General features: G+C 42.2%; 1 protein-coding gene across 1 annotated transcript in view; it reads left to right on the top strand.

Annotated features, from left to right (window-relative positions):
- Positions 1 to 1,260: 1,260 nt before the first annotated feature.
- The window catches only part of ROR1 (receptor tyrosine kinase like orphan receptor 1), a 171,421-nt gene continuing 152,425 nt past the window's right edge, over positions 1,261 to 20,256 (top strand). Inside the window, exon 1 of the mRNA XM_075710915.1 lies at positions 1,261 to 1,360. Within this exon, the coding sequence (XP_075567030.1) occupies positions 1,261 to 1,360 (100 nt within the window). The remainder of the gene's footprint in view (positions 1,361 to 20,256) is intronic.

Genomic DNA, 20,256 nt, shown 5'->3' with positions numbered 1-20,256 from the left:
GAACAGTTGAGAAATCACTTTTCCACACTGCTAGTTCTCAGTTTCTTTGCTTTGTTTCAACAGAAATGGTCTAAAAAGTAGAACACTACATCCACAGAGCCCAGTGGGATAAACTTTAAATTACATAAAAGTGATCAGCTGCCCTTCCCACAGCCATGGCTGCATCTGGGCAGTGAGCGATGCCCTTCCCAGGGACAGAGGGTGGCTGGTGTCAGTCAGATGCCTCCATCGTGGCTCAGACGTGCATCGGTAGCTCCTGACCACTGGCCACCCCCATTGCTCTGAGCCCTCTGGGAGGCTTTGGTGTGGGGGGCGGGTATGGGCTGCCCCATGCTTGCAGTTGTGAGTCGGACGCCCTGCGATGGTGATTTCACAATTTCGACGGTCATATCGACAATGGCATCCTTTACTTCGTGGTGGGCGAGCTTCCTCAGTGCAGTTTGCAAACAAGGTATTCTGGCTCTCATGCACAATGGGGGAAGACCAGGAGGAGACCTTGGAAAATTAGGAATGGAGGCAGCAAGTAACAAAACCGGATTCTCTCTAGAAAAGTGTTTCTCTCCCAAGTGCAATAATCCCTGGGATCTCGTTTGCTGTATAAGCAGCAGACCCTTGGAAAGCGAAACGCGGAGAGGAAGGGATGGTAACCTCAACGCGTGCTTTCATAAATCCACCTGCTCGGCAGGGGAAGGGATGAGGCGGGCTGTGAGGAAGGGCACCTCAGCCGTCTGGCCACGGCGGCCGGCACCTCCCCTTCCTACGGCGCCTGGCTCGCAGGGCAGGGACGCGGCAGCCACCCGCCAGCGCTCGCAGGCGAGAGGCACCGGGCCGGGCCGAGCCGCACCGCCGGCTGAGGAGCGGGGAAAATGGCGCCCGGCGGGGAGCGGCGAGGCGAGCGCCCCCCTGCGGCCCGCGGGCCAGGGCGGGGCGGGCCGCGGTGGCGGCGGCGCGGGCGGGTCGGTAGGGGGCGCTGCTCGGCCGGGCTGCGGCGGGGCCGGGGGGCTCGGCCGGGGCCGGGGCCGGGCCGGGCCGGTCTGTGAGCGGAGCTGGCGGAAAGTGACAAGTGAGGGGCTGAGGGCGGCAGAGGCGGCGGCCGCCCGCGCTCGCTTCCCCGCCCGCCAGGAGAGCGCAGCCCCGAGGGCGCGGCGTGGGACGGGTCGGCGGCGCGGGAGGAGACGCGGCCCCGCGGCGGTGCGCGGGCCGGCCCGGGACGCCGGCGCTGCGCGGTGGATGTGCGAGTAGCGCGGCGCCGGCTCAGGAATGCAGCAGCCGGGCGGCGGGGACGGGAGCCTCTTGCTGCTCCCGCTGCTCCTGCTGCTGCGCGCGGGCAGCCGGGCGGAGCTGGGGGACGCCACGCAAGGTAGGGGTGTGCGGGGCCGCGTCCCGGCTTTTGTCCCGCGGGAGCCTCCCCTCGCCCGCGGCGGGACGGGGGTGACACCGAGGGGGGGGGGGGGGACCGGGACCAAGCCGCCGCTGAGCCGTTGGTGCCGCCTCGCGGGTCGCGCGCGTGGGGTCCGGGGCGGCGGGGCCGGCCCTGAGGCGCGGGCGGTCGCCCTGCCCCGGCTGCGGGGGCGAGCGGAGGGGAGCGGAGCGGAGGGGAGGGGAGCGGAGCGGAGCGGAGCGGAGCGCTGCCCGCCGGCGGGACGCCGCCCTGCCCTGGGGGTCCGCGGGGCTGCGCGGCCCCTCCGCCCGCCGCAGAGCCCGGCGGCTCCAGCGCTCCCCCACCCCCGCTTCCCGTTAACGAACTCCGAGTTTTATGCTCGATCTGTGTTTAATTGCTTCGTAAAAAGCCCTTCCAAGTGTTTGGCCGAGTTACTGGCTAAGTGTAACCATTCCCAGGCAATCCCGCTTTTGATACGTGATTGATGGTTCCCGAGGTGGTGTTATCAACGATGACTTGTCCTTTAGCTCCAGCTTTGGGGGATGTTTTGCCGTCTCATCGCCCTTGTAGTCTTCCAAGAAGTTTTTTTAAATTTTCTTGGTTTTTAAAACAATAACCTTAAAGAAAGCCTCTTTAATTTAGTTTTGATGAGTAATACTTATTTTGCGATCCTTCTGTTTTATTAGGGTTTTGATTTCAGCCTTTTGCAAATGATTTACGTTTAAAGTGTAGCACATGCATAAAGAGACCTAGTTGGAATTAGGCAAGAAGGACTGATTTCTGAAGCCAAGTCAGTAAAAAGTGAGCAGTGCTTTTGGACGCCTGCATGAGAATTTCAGTTAGAGGTGGATATTCATGAACTCCATCTCCTTGAAGGTATTTTATGGGGGGTACTTAAATCACAAGCCACTTCTGAAAAGTCCTGGTTGATAATATGGCCATACTTAGTATTTAAAGAAGGGGGAAAAAGCGAACACTGAGGAGATAAAGCTGATGAGTTTAAATACTTAGCAGTTCAGAACTGGAAAAGCTGCGGTTATAAAATCTCTAAGCCAAATTGCAGATCCTGTAGGATAACTGCCTTTAAAAAGTCAGTCGTAGCTAACAGATAGAACGCTCTCCTTGTATGCCTGTGCCTGAATTTCTTTCCGTGTTTCAGTGTGTCCCTAATGATGCCATTACCTGGTACTGTGTGTTAGGTAGTGGATCTGTTTGAACAACTTCCAGATATCACAGTGTGACTCTGTTGGAGTCTCCTGGTGCAGATTCAATGGCTGGATGATGTTCCAGCTTAGGGTAGGAATTCTCCATGACATCTCAGTGGGAAAAGTTTCAAATGTTGTTTTCTAGTGTCTCCAGGGAATGCTGTATGTGCTTAACAAATAGCTGTATTTTTTAAAGGGGCGAGAAAAAGACAGGCCATCTTTTTTCCTGTTTTTCAGTTAATTTCAAAACTCTAGGGTTATAATAAGAAATTTTGTGGGTTTCTAAGAGCCTGGAGGGAAAAAAACACCCCCCGAACATGAAGCAACTGATCACGTTGGGTCCAAAACTGGCTGGTTTTTATTTACCGTGAATTCTGCTGGGAAGTATCTTTCATTATATGAATTAATCTTTATGGATGAATATTAATATAGTCATTGTGCACAATTACTTTCCACAGTGAAATATTTCCTGTGTTTTAACTAATGTCTTTGGCAAATACTTACATTGACTCATGGGCAGATCAAGTGATTTGTTTATTTTTTTTACAGACAGATTTCTATCACATATGTTACAACCACATACTACATTTTCCCCCAAACTTGCTAAACATCAGGGAACCCGAACATCTAACACTAATTAAAGAGACAAACAAACAAAAAATCTATTATAAAGTGCTTTACAAATTTCTTTAAGATAACGGTAGTGGCTGGGCGACTAGATTTTGCTCCATCAGAAACCCAACCAACCATACAGAACCCTTCAATCCCTACCCTTTTACCCTAACATTTTTCAAAAAGATAGAATGTGGACCACTAAATAAGTAAAAGACCTTTTTTTTTTTTTTTCCCCCCAGGCATGTCAAATAAGGACTGCAATGAAAGTCCGTCTCTGGTAGTAGCCTAACTTCTACTACCAGAAAAGATGGGCTAGGAGTCCAAGATCTGACAGTCTAAGACAATGAAAATATTGAAGAGTAGTTTGGGCTGTTAGCTCCCTGAGGTCCAGAAGGATCAGAGCCTCATTGTGCTGCGCTTGGTCCAAACATCTGTGAAGACATGACTCCCACTCCAGAGACTTCCCAGTTTGACACTCTGATCCAGTAAACATATACAGATGTGCACGAATGGCCTCATGCGAGTAGGCTGATGCAGCTCGGTAGGACAAGTAAGATGTGTGTATCTGCTTGGAGGCCAGGAATCTGTGCAGCTATTGTCACATCTCTTTTGGGGGGGATTATTACCAAGTCGTCCATTTAGTTGAGATATTGTCAAGCGACCTACACTGTTTTGCTGTGTTGCCTTCCAAAAGTTCTTTTTTGCCTTTTCCTCTTCACTTTTCCCCCTGTCTCCTGCTGCTTCCTTTTTGTCAATGACCTTTCCTTGTAGAGAGCAAAACAAAACAAAAAGCACATTTTCCTTTGTACATTCAGGCCGTCTTTAATGCGTCCTCTTCCCAAGGGTGCTCACGGGCTGGCCCAAGTCTTCTGAATGAAACCACAAAGTTAATGTGAATATAAAAAACAGGAACTCTCTAACTTGGATATTTTTTCATTCTTTGCAGTATCTGACTATGGATATTACCACTTGGGCTTTATTATTCTGTGTCATGTAACTTTGTGAGGAGTCACAATGGAAGAAGTGTGAATAGTAGAAAAGTGTTTTAAAAGCATATAGTAAAACCATAGATCTCTAGATTAGGTTTCAGATTATAGGGGGTACTGCTGATTCCCTTGAAAATTGCCTCTTGTGACATAAAGTTCCACAGCTCTTGATCAATCCCTGTAATACCCTGGTGGTTAATTGTTTCGTCCATAGGTCAACAGGCTGCTCTTTCAGCCAGTATCCCCTTATGAGTTTACAAACAAACAAAATGCTTTTGTTGCCATAAGCCTATAAGAAGATGAGAGTAGATGTCACTGTTTGACTTACCACGATTGTAGTCTCGCATTTCTTGACAAAAGGTGCTTGAAGTATCAGCAAATTATCTTCAGGACATTGTTTGTTTCTATAATTAACATCTTCTGAAACTGTTGTGTTGATTATGTACGCACAGGAACTTTAAGTTAAAGCATTGCAAATGAGATCTGGGCAGGGGAGGGTTTTAAAGCTTGTGTATGGATTTTAAATACAAATACCTAAATCTAGGCAAAGGCAGGGCGGGGGGAAGCTTCCCTGAGGTGTGATACTAGATACTGCTCTTTGGAAACACATGTAGAAATGCAGCGGCCTTCTGAGACTCAAAAGAGCACCTCAGAGTTTAAAACTCTTTTTAAAAGTCTCTAACTAAATGCAGCTGCTTTCCACATAGCAATTGTCTTGCAAGCTAGAAATATCTAGAAAGTAAACTAACACAAAATAAAAAGCATAAACCTTTTCTTCCCCAAGCCCTGGAAAACGACTCAGTCATCTGCAATTGCAAATTTTATGTTCACACAATTGTGCATATTTTTGAAATTTTGTATCTTAAGAAACAATTTTTACTAATCTGGTAGACTGTGAGCTGCAGTTATTTTGGGCTGCAAAGTCATGTGTTTTATCTGCTGTTGCAGTGTGATGTTCTCATCTTGCTGTAGGTTCCCAGGTAATACGTGCTGGTACTTCACTGGTGAAGTTGCTCCCTAAACCAAAAGAAACGAGACAGGCCTGTGTCAGGGCCAGCCTTGGCAAAGCTGGAAAGTTTCACACCCAGCCTTGCGTAGGTAGGGGCATGACAGTGGTAATGCAGTTTACATTTTGACAGTGACTGCTATGTATTGAAACACTTAAATGAATATCAAAAGAAGTTATTTTATTATTAAGATGCTACCTTTGATCCAAGTTTCTGCTTTTAAAAATTAGCAAACTGGGACTGTTGTCTTACAATATTCTCTTGCACTTGAAAGCAGAGGGAAGGTTTATGTGAAATCTGAATCTGGTTATACGGTAGGAAGCAGTTTTTCGTGGTAAAGGTAGTGCAGCACTGGGAGGGCTGTGGATCCACCTCCCTAAAGCAGAGCTTAAAGAAATTTTGGGTTGATTGGGGCTGGGGCAGCAGTTGAATAGTTAAGTGACTTTGTAGGGCTTGTTCCATCCTGGTTTCTTTTTCATTCTGATTATGGAGATACTGAAAGTCAATGAATCTGCTCATTTATAAATGAAACAAGAGTGAAATGAATAAATGAGAGAAATTGTCTATGATTCTTTGGAAGTAATAACAAGATACTGGTGTTAGCTGAAGGATACTTCTGTAGGTTTGGTGACTGCAGTTTTACATGCTTTATGATGAATGAAGAGCATTCCAAAATTCCCCAAATTTGACATTTGATGTTACATTTCATTTGGTCAGCTGCTGCAGAAGAAGTTATTATTTTTTCTCTCTGCTTACAGGCAGAGTCACTGTGTCCCCCCCACCAGGAGTGTTGCATATGAGAGGCTCGGTCATCTTTACTGTCTTAATTGGGCTGAAATGACAGAATGCGTGGAGAGGTTATGAAGTTTGCTAAGTTGAAAAAATGCAGTAATTTCAACTTAAATAGATACTACTAGTGTATTATGTAGTAATAAATACCTAAATATTAGCCTTATTTAGTAGTAAAGTTCTTCTAGGTCCTCTTGAGAATATAATGTAAAATAGAAGAACTTGCGTATATTTGGAATCTAATGCAATGTGATATTGAAAGTGGTGCTCTGCCAAAGTCAGACAGCTTGGGAAAAAGAAGTAGCTTTAGAAAGGAACCCTTTAGTGAGGGAAAGCAATAACGCAGGCTTCTCAGCATACTTCCATGCCAGCATCCCGTAGTGAGGAAGATTGCTTTCTAGGATCTCCTCCTGAAGTGGAGACACTGGAGTGCCACTGTTTCCAAGTAAATCTGCAGAGCAGTATATGAAAGGAAATGGCTAGTGACGTGTGAAAAGAATCCCGTGGTGCACATTTCTGGGATGGACACAAATTTGGAGGGTGATTAGTTAGGTATGATTCCTGAAAAATAATGCAGAATGGTCACCAACAGGAACAGAAAGCCACATCACTCCCGTTGAGGTGGAACTGATGGGTGTAAATTAATTGTGGGGCCAGTACTGTGTTTCAGCAGTGCTGTGTACAATGCTAGGCTTTTTCTACTGTATTTCAACAAGTCGTTAGCTGGAGTTCATGCCAAAGGCATGAAATAGGCTCTAAAGCAGAAGAAAGCCTAGGTCAAGTCTGCTTTGTTACTTCTACTGACTTCCACAGGGTAATTGTACTTGATACTGTCTTTTAAGAAAATCCCTTCAGAGAGCTGCATAGAGGCTCTGGTTGTGTTTGATCAGCGAGGTGCTGCACAGCACCTTCACAGGAGATTGAAGAACAAGAAAAAAATTGTCTCTTGCAGGAAGTATCCTGTATCGCTGATGTTGCCAAGGTCTGGGCAGCGTGTCCCTGTAGGCTGGATTGGGACAATTACATGCCAGTCCAGTAGTGCTGGTCCAGGCATGGCTTAACCCACAGCGACCTTTCTGTTGTCATGTTGGAGGCAGGGAGCCTGGTCACGCTCGCACTTTGGGAGTGTCAAAGGGAAAGGAGATCTGTCTGGCCTTGGTGTCAGGGAAGGTTTAAAAAAACCAAAAAAATTGGAACAAGTCACCGTATGTAGAGGCAAGACACATTCCTCCTAAAGAGTTCGAGTAAAAGTGCTGGTAACTTTGTGCAGACGTTGCATGTTTTTTATAACTGCTGCTGATGCCCTGTTCTGCGTTGTGTTGTACAAAGACATGCTTTCACTCTGTAACAGATATTTGGTACGAGGTTTACATTAGGACTTAGCCATCCCAATATGCAATGGTAAAGTTTCATAACTAGATGAGTTCTTGAGAAAACAGTTGTTGGAGGCCCCAGTGGAAGCCTGCATTTTATTAAATGTTTTTTTTCAAACTGGTCAGGTCATACGTTGAAACTGATACTTCACGATGGCTTCCTGTGACCTTCTGCTCCTTTCCTCCAAGGGGTGTCAGTTGTGTGTACTCCTGTCCCATTCCCAGATGCTCTGCTCTGCAGCAGAGGTCTGAACATCTGCTCCACGCAGATCTGGGAAAGGAATGGGGTGGTGAAGCTCTGTGTCGGGAGCATAGCAGCAGGCCATGGGAAATTGGAAGATCAGAGATAAGCAAGGAAAAATGTTCGGCAACTTTATAACCTCATCACCCATTCCCTCCAGAGACTGGAAATATATGAGGGTATGCTTTTCTTACCCTTAGAACTTGAGATTAGCTTTGGAAGGATGTGCACTTCCAGATTCACAGCGTGAGCATTCCTCTTAAGAGATAGCTATTTTGTCCTCCTCTGAAGGAGGTGGCACAGTCACTCCTGAAGATGGTAAGCCGTGCTTTAAAGGATTGATGGTGCGACTGTAATGTGCTGTTTGAGAGCGTCCACATTGTGGCTGGTCAATACAGAACATAATGGCTACTTGTTCAGAGAAACTGTGTGCTTCAGTGCTGAGAATACATGCTGGAGAAGGAGGGATTTTATGACCTGTGTGGCCTTATTTTCAAAACTCACGAGGACCGTTAGCTCTTACCACATTTACTTGGGAGAGCTGAGCACTTCTCAAAATCTCATCAGAAAGGATGTAGGGTACAGATCAGTCCAAAGCCTTCAGAAGCCTGGTCAGGAGAAATGAAGCTGCTTGAGATAATGCAGTGAGTGAGAAACTTTACTAGAGCCCTTTTAAAATCATATCTGGTACTTCGTCTCTTCTTGTTGGGTTAATACCACTTTGAAAGAACCTGTCTTTGTACTTCAGTCTTCTAACCACATCTAGGTAAAAGGCAGGAATGGCATTTGTAGGGAAAAGTGGTATCTTTCATTAGCCCAGCTGACAAGCTTTTGAGTGCAGAATGTGGGCTTAGACGTGAGAGCAAGAGTGGACCCTAATAAGGCCTAGTAATAATACCACCGCCTTTTCTTGTTTCTTTAAATTGTTGCAACCTTGTAACTACCATTATTTGAAAAATAATGACAATGATTCCAGTAGTATGTAGATTAATTTGTGCTAGGCAGAGGCTGCAGGTTAGTATTTTGTTTTGTTTTCATCTAAGCATTTCCTTTAGCACTATAGAAAAGTTGTTATGACACTTGATATGTTAAAGTATTTTCAATTAAAGTGACTTTTCCACCATCTTCCAGAGAGCTTTTGTCTGATTTTGAACAGAATGTTGAGTGTCTGGTGATAGGATTGTTCTTCCTGAAGGCTTTGGTTTAAAAGTGGGGATGTAAAGGTGATGACACTTGGATAAGGATACTTGGGTAACAAAAAAATGCCAGGACGTTAGAATGAATTGCAGAGTATGGTGACAAGGCTGGGCTTATGGACATCCTAAAAAGTTTGAAGCATGTACAATAAGGGTATAAGAGTCTTGTTCTCCTAGGAGAGTCTGTTGGTTGTGGTGAGCACTTATCTTTATCCTTTCTTAGACTTGGTACCAGCTTTTGTTACACAACATTATGTACTGGGTATGTTTGGATAATATAAAACAGCTTGCCAGAGACATTTTGTTGCAAATATGAACATGTTACGGAACTGCTAATCGTTGAAGTCCTTGAGATAGTCAGACATCTGGAAAAAAACAGAAGGGATTAGTCCAGACTAATCCAGACTCACTCTGTGAGGTCAGCCGGGTGTATTCTTGACCTTCTCTCACTATAAATTGAAAGGGGTTTGAATGTTTTCAGATGATTCTTGTATTTGATGAAGCTATTAAGTTTTTATCCCGCTTGCAGAAAAAATTATCTATGCCTGTGCTCGTTACTGGTCTGAGCTACAAAGCAAGTGGTAAGTCACCTCTTTGACTTGGTTGGAGGAGGAGAAACACTGTGTTGTAATATTGTCATTGTGTTTGTCGCAGCAGCTGAATAAAATGTACAAGCCTGTCTCACCACCTCAGCATCCATACCTTTGAACATTTGTGGAATATGTAACTTGGAGAGGGGTTTTGTTTTCTTTCTGTTGAATTCAGTTTCAGTAATTCTGTCCTCAAAGATAAGTGTGATTGTGTACACAGAGTGGTTTCTAGGAGAAGCCAGAAACTTGGCCAAAAGACAAAAAAAAGTCAGCGTTAGAGCTAAGATTAGATCTGTTTTTTGATCAAGGGAAGTCCTCTTTGCAAGACTTCTGTCACCTTTCTCTTCATGGAGAGGTATCGTCTTTATTGTACAGTGAATATCACTCTCATCTGTAACACCTTTATAGAGTTATTGTATATCTGAGTGCTGTGGAGTCTACACTGTATTTACAACAGTTTTTGCCTCTCCCAGTTTTTCCTGTAAGAGGTCAGTTATCATGGTTGAACATCTCTTCTCTAAGATTAACTTGGCTTGAAATAAAAGGAAGTATCTTTGTAATTGTTTTGTTTACTCTGAGATATTTGATGTGCTCTGTAAGTAACAAGCATTCTGTATGTTTTAGTTTTTAATTTTATTTTATATGTTAATTATTCATTCCATGTGTTTTGATTTTATTTTTTTAAAATACATTATCTCCCTGTGAATTTAGTGAAAATTTGTAGCACAATGGAGACATCTCTTTTTCTCCAGAACAGACTGAGTGTAGAGGGCACCACATTGAGCTCTGCTTTCAGTGTGTTTCACCCAGAATGACAAGAGGTCATTTAATTCTCAGTTGATTGTCAGGGAAATGGATTTATGTCATTAAATGCTTTCAAGAGGTCACAGAATAGCACTAGGTGGATCTTTGCTTCTGACCATTGACTTAACTGTTCTAGTGTCTTGAACCATTTTCTCTTCCTACATTTAAAGCTCTTCTCCAAAAAAAAAAAATGGTTCCCAGTTTTGATTTGTGTGCCCTTTGCTTTTTTATGAAGAGCAGAAGCACAGAGCTCCCCTGAGAGTGGAGTAGCCCTGGAGGGCTAGTAATATCCCACAGCTGAGAAGCTGGCAGCAAGAGGGAAGTCAGTAATTAGAAGTGAAAATGTGGTAGTTTAGAAGGAACTATCAGCCAACGATTAAATCTGAAATTCCAAGTGGGTTCCTCTTTTGTTCAGGCCCTGTCTGGGCATTTGGTGCATTTTGCTACTGCCGGGCAGGGGAGTTGCATTTGCTCTAATTAGCAGTATGTCAGAAGTCCTCCGGGAAACTCTGGTGCAAAGCTGGCCCCCTTCTAGCTGGTGTAGGTGCTCATGAGGCTTGAGCCTCTTTACTGATTTCCTTTTAATATCTGGGGCAACTTAGTAGTGTTGCTGATGCTTTTTACAGCTCTGAATGGTCCGCAGTTGTGGTTTGAGAGCATGCTCCTTTTGCCCAGTATTGCATGAAGCAGTTACGGTTAACTTGGGAATGCTGGGCTGCTGGCATCTCTAAACACTTCATGTTCACGATAGGACATTTTTGAACTGAGGGCCCCTTGCTTTTAAATTCACTTTTCTTGGCAGTCTGTCAGAGCCCAAGTCTGGCAACCTTTGTAAGTGAGATGCAACAAGCCTCACTTATTTTAGCTATTGGTCTGTCACTGTGTTTTTAATTTACTGTAGTTTAATAACTGACACAATGCTGGAATAAATAAATGGGCTGTGAACATTCTCAGAGACTTTGGAAGTCCAGCTCAGGGCAAGATTTAGCTTTTAATTAACACTGTCCATGAGATTTATTGTTAAAATTGTATCCTTTTAAATAAGTAAGTCTGAAGTTGAGTAAGAGATGAGTAATTGAAACCTGGTGTGGGATAATAGAATGCATTCTAGTGCATGCAGCAGTGGAGCACAGTGCCTTCCCCAGCAGAGTGAGTGGAGGCCCATCATAGCTCTAGACTCTGTTTCTTCTAAGTTATGGGTCATTCCACTGCTGGGCTGTAAGTTCAATGTTGTCGTTATTTATCCTCTCCCTTTATTTTTCCTGTGTACTGTATGTTGCTATATGTTGAAAAACACATGTTCTTCACAACATTAAGAACAGTAGTATTTTACATGTGCATAAACCAGGTTTTTAGTACGGCGAAGAGCTTTAGGAAGGCCTTCAGATGCCCAGCTAAAAAGAATGGTTGAAGGGTTTTTGCTTCTTTTAGCCCCTACTGCTACGTAAATTCTCTGAAAAGAGGCCCAGGCAAGGGAAGAAGCTGTAAAGGCATCCTCTCACTATAGAGGAATCTTAGTCATTAGTAAAATTCTAATTCATCAGGGATCAAAAGAAGATGTTCTCCTGATTTTCTTCCGCTATGTAGGGGGAGATGGTATCTGATTTGCCATTTTTCCTTTGAGAGTCTGTTTGTAAGATGTGATTTATGTTCTTGCATTCTGGTTTTGTGATTTTTTTTTTTTAAACACACAATCTTCTTTTAAATCCTAATGAGTATTTCTGACTCTTACGACTGGTTGTGTAGTGAACCCTGAGCAGTAGTAAAAGGTTCACAAAACTTGAGAATATTTTATATGCAGAAATTTGACATTCCATATGGACTCCTCTTAAGATCTTTGGTCTCCTATTTTTCATAGCAGCAAATATGGTCCAGATACGAGAAGCTCTGTGATCAACTGTTTTCATTTCACGCTGAAAATCTACAGGGAATGTCAAAGTCAGACTGATTTACTTTTGGTTTATTTTGTTGGTTGTGTTATTCAGAGTGAGACAGATTACGCTGGGCATTAAGCTAACTGTCCCCTTTCTTTCTTCCTGAACTGGTTTTAATGGGGAGCCAGATTTGGCAGTGGTCACACTCACCTCTCTGGTTTCAAAATGTATTTATCTCTGAAGGTCCTAGTAGTTCTGAGGAAGTTCTTTGATCTGTCTTGAAAATTTAAAAGTTGATAGTTGGTATTGGGGGAAGAGGAAAAGGGTCTCAGTGTCAATAGTAGGTAAAGTTAATTTTCAGAGAATTTGTTCAATAAAGAAAGAGAGACTACCTGCAAACTCACTGCTTTTCCTTGCTATACGGCTCTTGGCTGGGTAATATAGTATCTTGTGTGAGGGCTGCAGGTGGAAGTGGCTCCTATAAATGTGGGACCTTTACAAGGATTTGGGGGAACCTGAACAGGTTGATTTGTCATCATTCATGGGGCCTGTTCAATTCTCTCATCTGAGGCCATTCTGAAGACTCTGGGCTTGGAGCTCTTAAGCACTAGGTGAATTTTTTTGCCTGCCTGATGTTTATTGCGGGGTACCTCTTTTATAATGGTCCCATCCAGCTTTAAAAATCCATGGGTAGCCCTAAGAGCAGTCCCCCTTTTCAGGAAGATTTCAACTGAATGCAGCGCAAATGTCTTAACTGGCATTGTTCTTCCTGCTGTGTCAATAAATGACTGATGCTGTTGCCTCAGGCGTCACAGACTATCCAGCAAGGGTCACAGCAGGGAGAGCAATGCTATCACTGCCTTTCATTTGGGAAAAATGCAGTGTGTAGGGTTCTGCATAGTTTTATACATTAGGCATTTTTTTTTTTGTCAGCTCTACAGAAATCCCCTACCCAAACTCAGTAACTGTTGTATGTTCTGTTATACTATTCCCCCTGCCAGTTATTATCTCCTAAGATTATCAAGGGTAACTTCACATGGACTAATTGTAATAACTGAAAAGGCCTAAGGGGAAGAATTCTGTCTCGACGTTGCAAGTAGGGGATTAAGCATGTATATATTCCATGTAATTTGCTGAGAGGTGTCTATGTACATATCTGTCAGAAGAACTGGAAAATCATTTGAAATACTGCAAAGGATAGTTATGTGGTTATATGGAGGCTCAACTTTCTTTTGCTTTTGTTGCATTATCCCACTGAAGCTAATTTATACACTTCTCGCCTTGCTTTGCCTATATAAGCTAGTGTCAGGCTCCTTGAGAAGACACTTATGTTCTTGAAGGATTATTGTGCTAATTTAGCTTTCATTTCATCAGGTATCAAGGCCTGATATTATCCTGCTATTTGTTACTGTACTTTTACTGTGAATTACTGACACCAGAGATGGTTGGTGATTACAGTGAAGATGACTGAGGAGCAGGAAGGAAATACTAGGTTTTGATCTCTACTTGCTTTGCTGTCTTAAAGATCCCAGAAGTGGTTATGATCCTCTGGGGCTCAGTCATTCACTAATGCTGATTAAAATAGTCAATCTGAGCAACAGAGCCTGACAGATTTTCAGCCAGAGTCCTTTAAAGAATACATGTAATACATCTTTTAGGAAGTTTAGCAGGCAATTGCTTTCAGTCAGCTAAAATACTTCCCACGTAAAAGAACGCCTACTATGATGGGCTTGTGAGGGGAAGTACTGTCGTGTTGGAAGTAACAGGCTGGATTCATTGCATCTTCTCCTTACAAATATATATTTTTTTAATGATCACTGTTTTTGTTAAAAATAAATGTTAACTGCACTAGATTTGTATTTGTTCTATAGTGTTCCTGTGTTCTAAGTTGTTTCTTCTGAACTGGAGCATATTAAGTAATACAGGCAGCTGAAGCTATTCAGCATATCAGTTTTATTTAAAAAAGGGGTAAAAAGTGAATTATCTAACCATTCAAAAAGATTTATCTGTCTTTATTTTGGCCTCAGTGGAATCACACTCTAAGCTTTTTTTGGGACTTCTGGGTAGAATAGAGCTGCTTTCAATGTGAAAGTGATGATGTGTGGTGCAAGCCCACTCCTCGAGTGTGATGTTACTGCCCTAAAAGATGCATCTTTAAACAGTTAGCATGAACTCATTCCTGTTAATGGTGGTACTTGTTACTACTAGACATAGAAAGTAAATTGAAAAGTTACTTTGATAGATTCTCCTTATTTTTAAAATCAAATCCATTTTTTTATAGATAATAATTTTGCTACTTCATCTAGCACTGAACAAGGGCAGTCCTTTCATAGAACGCAGTTTCAGTGTTGAGTGTCCTAGAATATCTTATCCTGAAGAACTGAGAAGTGCAGTTCTTCTCCTTGACTTCACTGGGACTTAAAGTACATGTGGTGTTTTAAAGAAATGGAAGAGGTTTTGTTTTGTTTTGCCACATTGCCCTGTTACACTGGTACAACTCCTGAGTATTTCCCATCAACTTCAGTGTTGTTCAAATATACAGTGGTACCACTGAGGTGGTTATTCTTCTGTAGGTTTGTGCAGCAAAAACTGACAAATGGTGATAGTCTGGAGTTCTGCCACTGCCCCTTTCCCATAGATGTTAAGTGTCCACTGTAGAGCGTCTGAAATCTGAATACTTTGGATTTTGTCTTTAAGCAGACTATAGTGTGTTGCTTTTGCTTCCTGCATCAAATGCCATGGGAGAAAGGATAGTTTTGATCTATGCTATCCGTACTGTGATGTGTAGCTGTCTCAGCTTTCAGGGATGAAAGACAACTGTCATTTAAAGTGCCTGCCATTTGAGAAAACAGTGTCTATTCTTGCATAGCTGTTTGGGGGAAGAGAGAAAGCAAATGCTTTGCATACAGCAAAGTATCTGCTCAGGCGGTATTTGATTTCACTAAACAAAATATTATCCAACCTTCTTTGCATGACTTTCATACCATAACGGGGTTAAAATGAACAGCCAAATGCAAATGGTTACACTTCTTGTTCCATACATGTTCTCATGCCCTCTACCAACCTTAACCATAATATCCTGTATTTTTTCTTAAAGAAATATATATATAAGAAATTAAAAGGCATCTCATTTGCCTAGTAGTAAATAGTATAGAATTCAATCAAATCCTAGTGATAAGATACTGTTTATTTCTACTAGAAATATTTCTCAGACGAATGTATGACTTGAATTAAGTGGTTTCATTTTCAAATGTTAAATCCATTTGTATGTCAGGAAAGCATTTACAGTATTTGATGGAAGCCATTGCTACTTGAGACAATATTTTTTCTTGAAGCCTGTATTTAGGAATTGCACGTGCAATTCAAGGAGAGTAATAGGAGTTTTCTGAGCATGAACTTACTTTTCACACTTTGGAGGAATATAAAGATACAAAAAAGGAAATGTGTATTTAAATTAGCTATCTTGATTGGGAAACAGCTCCTGTTTTCAGTCTCCTATGTGACTTTTATTAGTTTTCTCATTGCTTTATAGAGTTCTGAAATGAGTGATTTTTGTGTATGTAGAAAAAGGATTTTACAGGATTTTTCTGTTTTTTCCTGAATCTATCAAACATTTGTTAAGATGAAGTGAAAGGGAAGACAGCTTCAAGTGTCTTTTTTCCTGTTGCACAAGATTGATCCTTGCTCGAGTTCTGCAGAATTTACTAGTTTGAGCCAAACTAGGAAACATTTTGGATATTTTATGTTCATTCATCTTTGATGTTTGGGATTTCGGTCTTCAGTGGTTTATTCTGGATATAAGCCGAGGTGAAAATGTGCTGGAAAAAGGGTGCATGTGGCAGGCAAGGTTCTGGCAGCCCTTTTCTGGCCTGCACCAACAGGTTCTGTCCTGGGCCAATTTTAATCTGAGGTGTTTCTAGGGTTTCCACCTCCCTTGTTTCTAGATACTGGTACGTCTGAAGATACAATATACAGGAAGGTCACCCCTGGAAAGCACAAACACTGAAGGTTTGGAAATTAAGTGTTAGTGCATGCTTTCTATGGTGGGCTTTTTGTTATTTTTTGGTCTGTGTTTTTTTAATGATGAACTTGTCCTCTATGGAACTCTGTTGTTTGTTGAGATTTGGAGGTGAAATGGCGTGCACTGAACTTAGTGATTCATATTGTCTTTGGTAGAAGGCTTAATCAAAGATGCCAGGAGTATTTGGAAGCATCGCCTGATCCAGAGCGCAGCTGCATTTTTAATCACATTCTTTTATGAGGAGCAGAGTGCACTTTGGGGCTATGCTATTGAGCTACTCTGACAAATCATTTCTATTGGCAATTCAAAGTCCTGGAGTTTTGTTTGGGTTTTAGTGTATTCTTGTGTCAACCAACATCTGCTTAGATGTTTTCTATTAACATCCCTTTAATTTTGGGATATGCTTTTCTTAATTGGAACTTTGAAGTCACAGGAAGGTATTTTGACCAAACCTGTTCTTCCTTACACTAATGTAAATGCAGAATAAATGCATACTGTGACCAGTGCTGGTATTAAATTGTCTTTGTTGAAGAGTCCATGATTTGAAAGTTTCCAGTTCCTTTGGCTCAGCAAGACTCCAAATTTCCTGACTTTCCAAGCATGCTGCAAGGCTTCCCTGCTCATCTAACCTGCTTAATAAAGAATAGATGGAAGGAAGGGTAGCTCTTAGAAATCATAAATGGCTAGCGGTAGCCACTGATAAGTGCTCTATGACATACTTTGCATGCATTGTTTTAAAAAATGTATTTTAATGCTTTTTTTTTTTGTACATGTGCCAAAAACATAGGGCAGGTATAGTTTTAAATGAACACCCTGGTCTGGTGTTAGAAATGTGGTATGGTTCAATTCTTAGGTGCTCGTGATGAACAGCAGAGAAATATAACATACCATGAAGTTATGCAGCAGTGCCAGCTCTTCAGTTGTTTTGTGTTTATAAGCAGATGCTTATTCTTTAATCTAGGGAATGATTGGCATATTATCCACAGTGTGACTGATTTACCAAGAGATGTGATCAATTTGTTTCCAAGCAGAGACATGTCTGGTCTAATACAATACAGGCACACTAATGACAATGCAGTTTCCAGTGCTTTTTCTTATTTTCCACTTCTTAGTGACTGGGGTTATTAAAAAAACCAAAAAATCATTCTGTACCAATTTACTTTTTCAGGGGAGAATGTACTGGGGAACAGAATTACAGATGTTCACGTGCCCAAACCCTACAATGGTCTTAGCAAAAGACAGGGCTACAAAGCTGTTTGGCATGGCAGCTAAAATGATTGACTTATTTTTCTTTCAGAAACTTTGTTTATATTAGAAGCTTTATATCTCAAATAAAATTAGCTTTATGTGAATGGGAACTATACTTGTAATGATTTAGTTTAGAAAAGTAATGTCAACAGTGCAAAGGATTTCTGGCCTTTGATTTTTCCAGTGTCCAATGGAAGCCTTTCATAGAGGCTGGAAAATGTCTCGTTCTGACTTCTGTTGCAGCACACAGAGAAGTGTCTTGACAGCTTCCAAACCAATAATATCTTACTTATGTTTCAATATATGAATAACAGTACAGGCTTTCTAGAGATCATCTTTTTGTAATGTCTTTAGTTCTGTAACATACTGTAGCCAGATGAATATAAGTCCTTAAGCATGCTGAAGAACAGGAATGTATCCCTTTCAAAAATGTGTGTTATAGCAGGGATGTGCAGTAACATCAATTCCCTCAGCCAGAGTTGTATTCTTTTAATTAAGAGGTGCAGTTAGCAGAGCACATGATACTTCTTCCTCTTCATGCTGTTTCTTTCCTCTTTTCTAATCTCTGTTCTCCAGTGTGTTTTTTTTTCACGGTCCTTGGGAGTCTTGTTTTTTCAAAGTGATCCCCTGCTGACTATTTTGAGGTCTGTCTAAGCAGTTTCTTCAGCTCTGATTTAAAAGAAGTTGTTCCCTTTGATTACTTAAATAATTCCATTGCTGTCTGTGTGATTAGTTTCTTTGTGGTGGAAGAGCTGGGAGGAGAAGAGGCCAAAGAGCTGCCAGTGCTTCTTGGTCCATCCGCTGTGATGATGTCTCATCCAACCGGGATGTGTCTTTGTGCGTCCCTGGTTCATCACCCTAGGCTGGGGACTGTGTAAACGAGTCTTTGCAAGTTTAAGTCTAGTGCAAGGAGAGACTGGTGGAGAAGCCATTCTGTGCAAACTGGTGCTGGAAGTGCTCTGCCTCTGTTGAAAAAGCTGTTCCACACGGCGTTGCTGCAGATGTCTCCAGTGGTTCTCAGCAGGCAAGTCCTATGGCAAGTTCTGGTGCTTTATCAGCTACAGCAAGAAGTGAGAACTCCTCCTGCTCATCTTCTTACAGAGGCAATTGCTGTGGTGAGGAAAAATGCCTCAAGCTGTTACCTCCTCCGCAGGGCTGGTTTGTTTTCCCCTTTCCCATCGTCTCCCTTTGCCCCATAGCATATGCACCACTGTCTGTGTTTGCCTTTTTTCTTCTATTGACCGGGAATGTTGCTTATTTATTCTTGTCTTGAGGAAAACTTTGAAAATAGTAACTCGCCTTTTAATTTAATATCTGTGGGTTCCTAGATTACTGTGGTGGCAGAATCTGAAGTGTTCAGACTGTGGGGACATCTGTGTTTGTTCAAGAAACAACAGGAGATGCAGTGGATGGAAAATAGATTAAGTTTGTTGAGGCACAAGAAACTGGCAAGATACCTTGAAGAAAGTGTTAAACAATCTCGGCTTAAGGCCCCAATCCAGCAAAGCACTTAAACATATATTGTAACTGTAAACAGTCGAGACATCCAGTTGATTTAAATGGAACTAGTTTTGTGTTTAAAGTTAGATACTCGCTTGAGTGCCTTTCTGGATCAGGGCCTAAGTGAGTGAGAGTTTGAGTTGTTTTTCATTTACAAGAGTGAGACTTGAAAGTGAGACCTGACCAGTGGTTAGTGATGTCCTGGGGCATCTGAGATCTCAGAGAGACTTTTTAAGCCTGTATCCCTGCCGCTACTTTTCCTGCCACTTGCAAATATTCTTCTTTTTCCTTGCTTATTTTTCTGCTCACAAGTCAAATGACTTATGCAGAATGTGAATCTAAAAGAGGCAAATAATTCATTGCATGTCAGGGTAACGGTGTTACTGATCACGTTTTTCAAGGGCCTCAGCCCAACTTGTGTGGTGGAAGAGAAAGAAGGCAAGGAGTAATAGTAGTGATGCAGAGGTATCTTTCTAGTTCGCTGGCATAAGTACATGTAAAATTCTTAGTTTTATGTAAGTACACGTAAAACTACAGGTGAGGTTTTAAAATATATAGGTCCTATCTAGATAATCTGTATAATTTTGTGAATTTTCAATCTATCCTAGAAATGTTTCTTAGGGAAACAGGATTTTTTCAAGCAATTATTCCCATATGATTTTCATTACTGGGAGGAACTTGCTTAGTGGGCTTGATCCCATAAACTATTTCTCTTGCAAGTTGTCTTTACTCCAGAGAGCTGACTGCTGACTTCAGGGGAGACTGCCGTGCAGAGAAATGCTCTTCCGCTTCAGGTTTGCCATTGACTTACTCTGCAACAATTTGTCTCCTTCCCAATCTGTGTGAAGTAGGATAATAATGTTTACCCACCTGTGTAATATAAGTTCAGATGCTTGAATGAAAGGCCCTACTGTGCAAAAATACTAGGTAGCAGTATTGGGGAGGAAGTATTTTACACCTGCAACTTTAGACTCTTTACAGTGAATATAGTGAAGTTTTCATTAACAAATAGGTGAGGTGTGTACTTGGTTTGCACCAGTGCATGGTGTTGCTTTAAAAAGAAATAATATTAGGAAATAATGCTACAGTTGTTGCTATCTTAGTATTGGCAAAAACGAGAAGGACAACTTTCTAATCCCTTAGGTGTGAAAATTCTGCTGCTGCTATTCCTGGTTATTGAACTGCTCTGCTTCTGGCTAACATGCTGCCTACCTCCTATTCCTCTCCTAGCTTGAGCGTCCATGTCGTTTCTGACTCTAAATGGCATAGTACTTGGAAGGAGCTGGCAGAGGAAAAAGGTTGCAATAGCAGGGTGATGAAGAAGAATGAAGAGAATCAAATTTGCTAAAGAATAATACTTAAAGAATAGTATTGTTTTCACTGTGTATTGCACCTGCAGGGCCTGGACAAGATTTATGCCACGGTT

This window comes from Pelecanus crispus, chromosome 5 (genome assembly GCF_030463565.1).
Source record: "Pelecanus crispus isolate bPelCri1 chromosome 5, bPelCri1.pri, whole genome shotgun sequence".
NCBI lineage: Eukaryota > Metazoa > Chordata > Aves > Pelecaniformes > Pelecanidae > Pelecanus > Pelecanus crispus.
The sequence above is the reverse complement of the archived record's forward strand: the minus strand, read 5'-3'. Positions and strand labels throughout refer to the sequence as shown.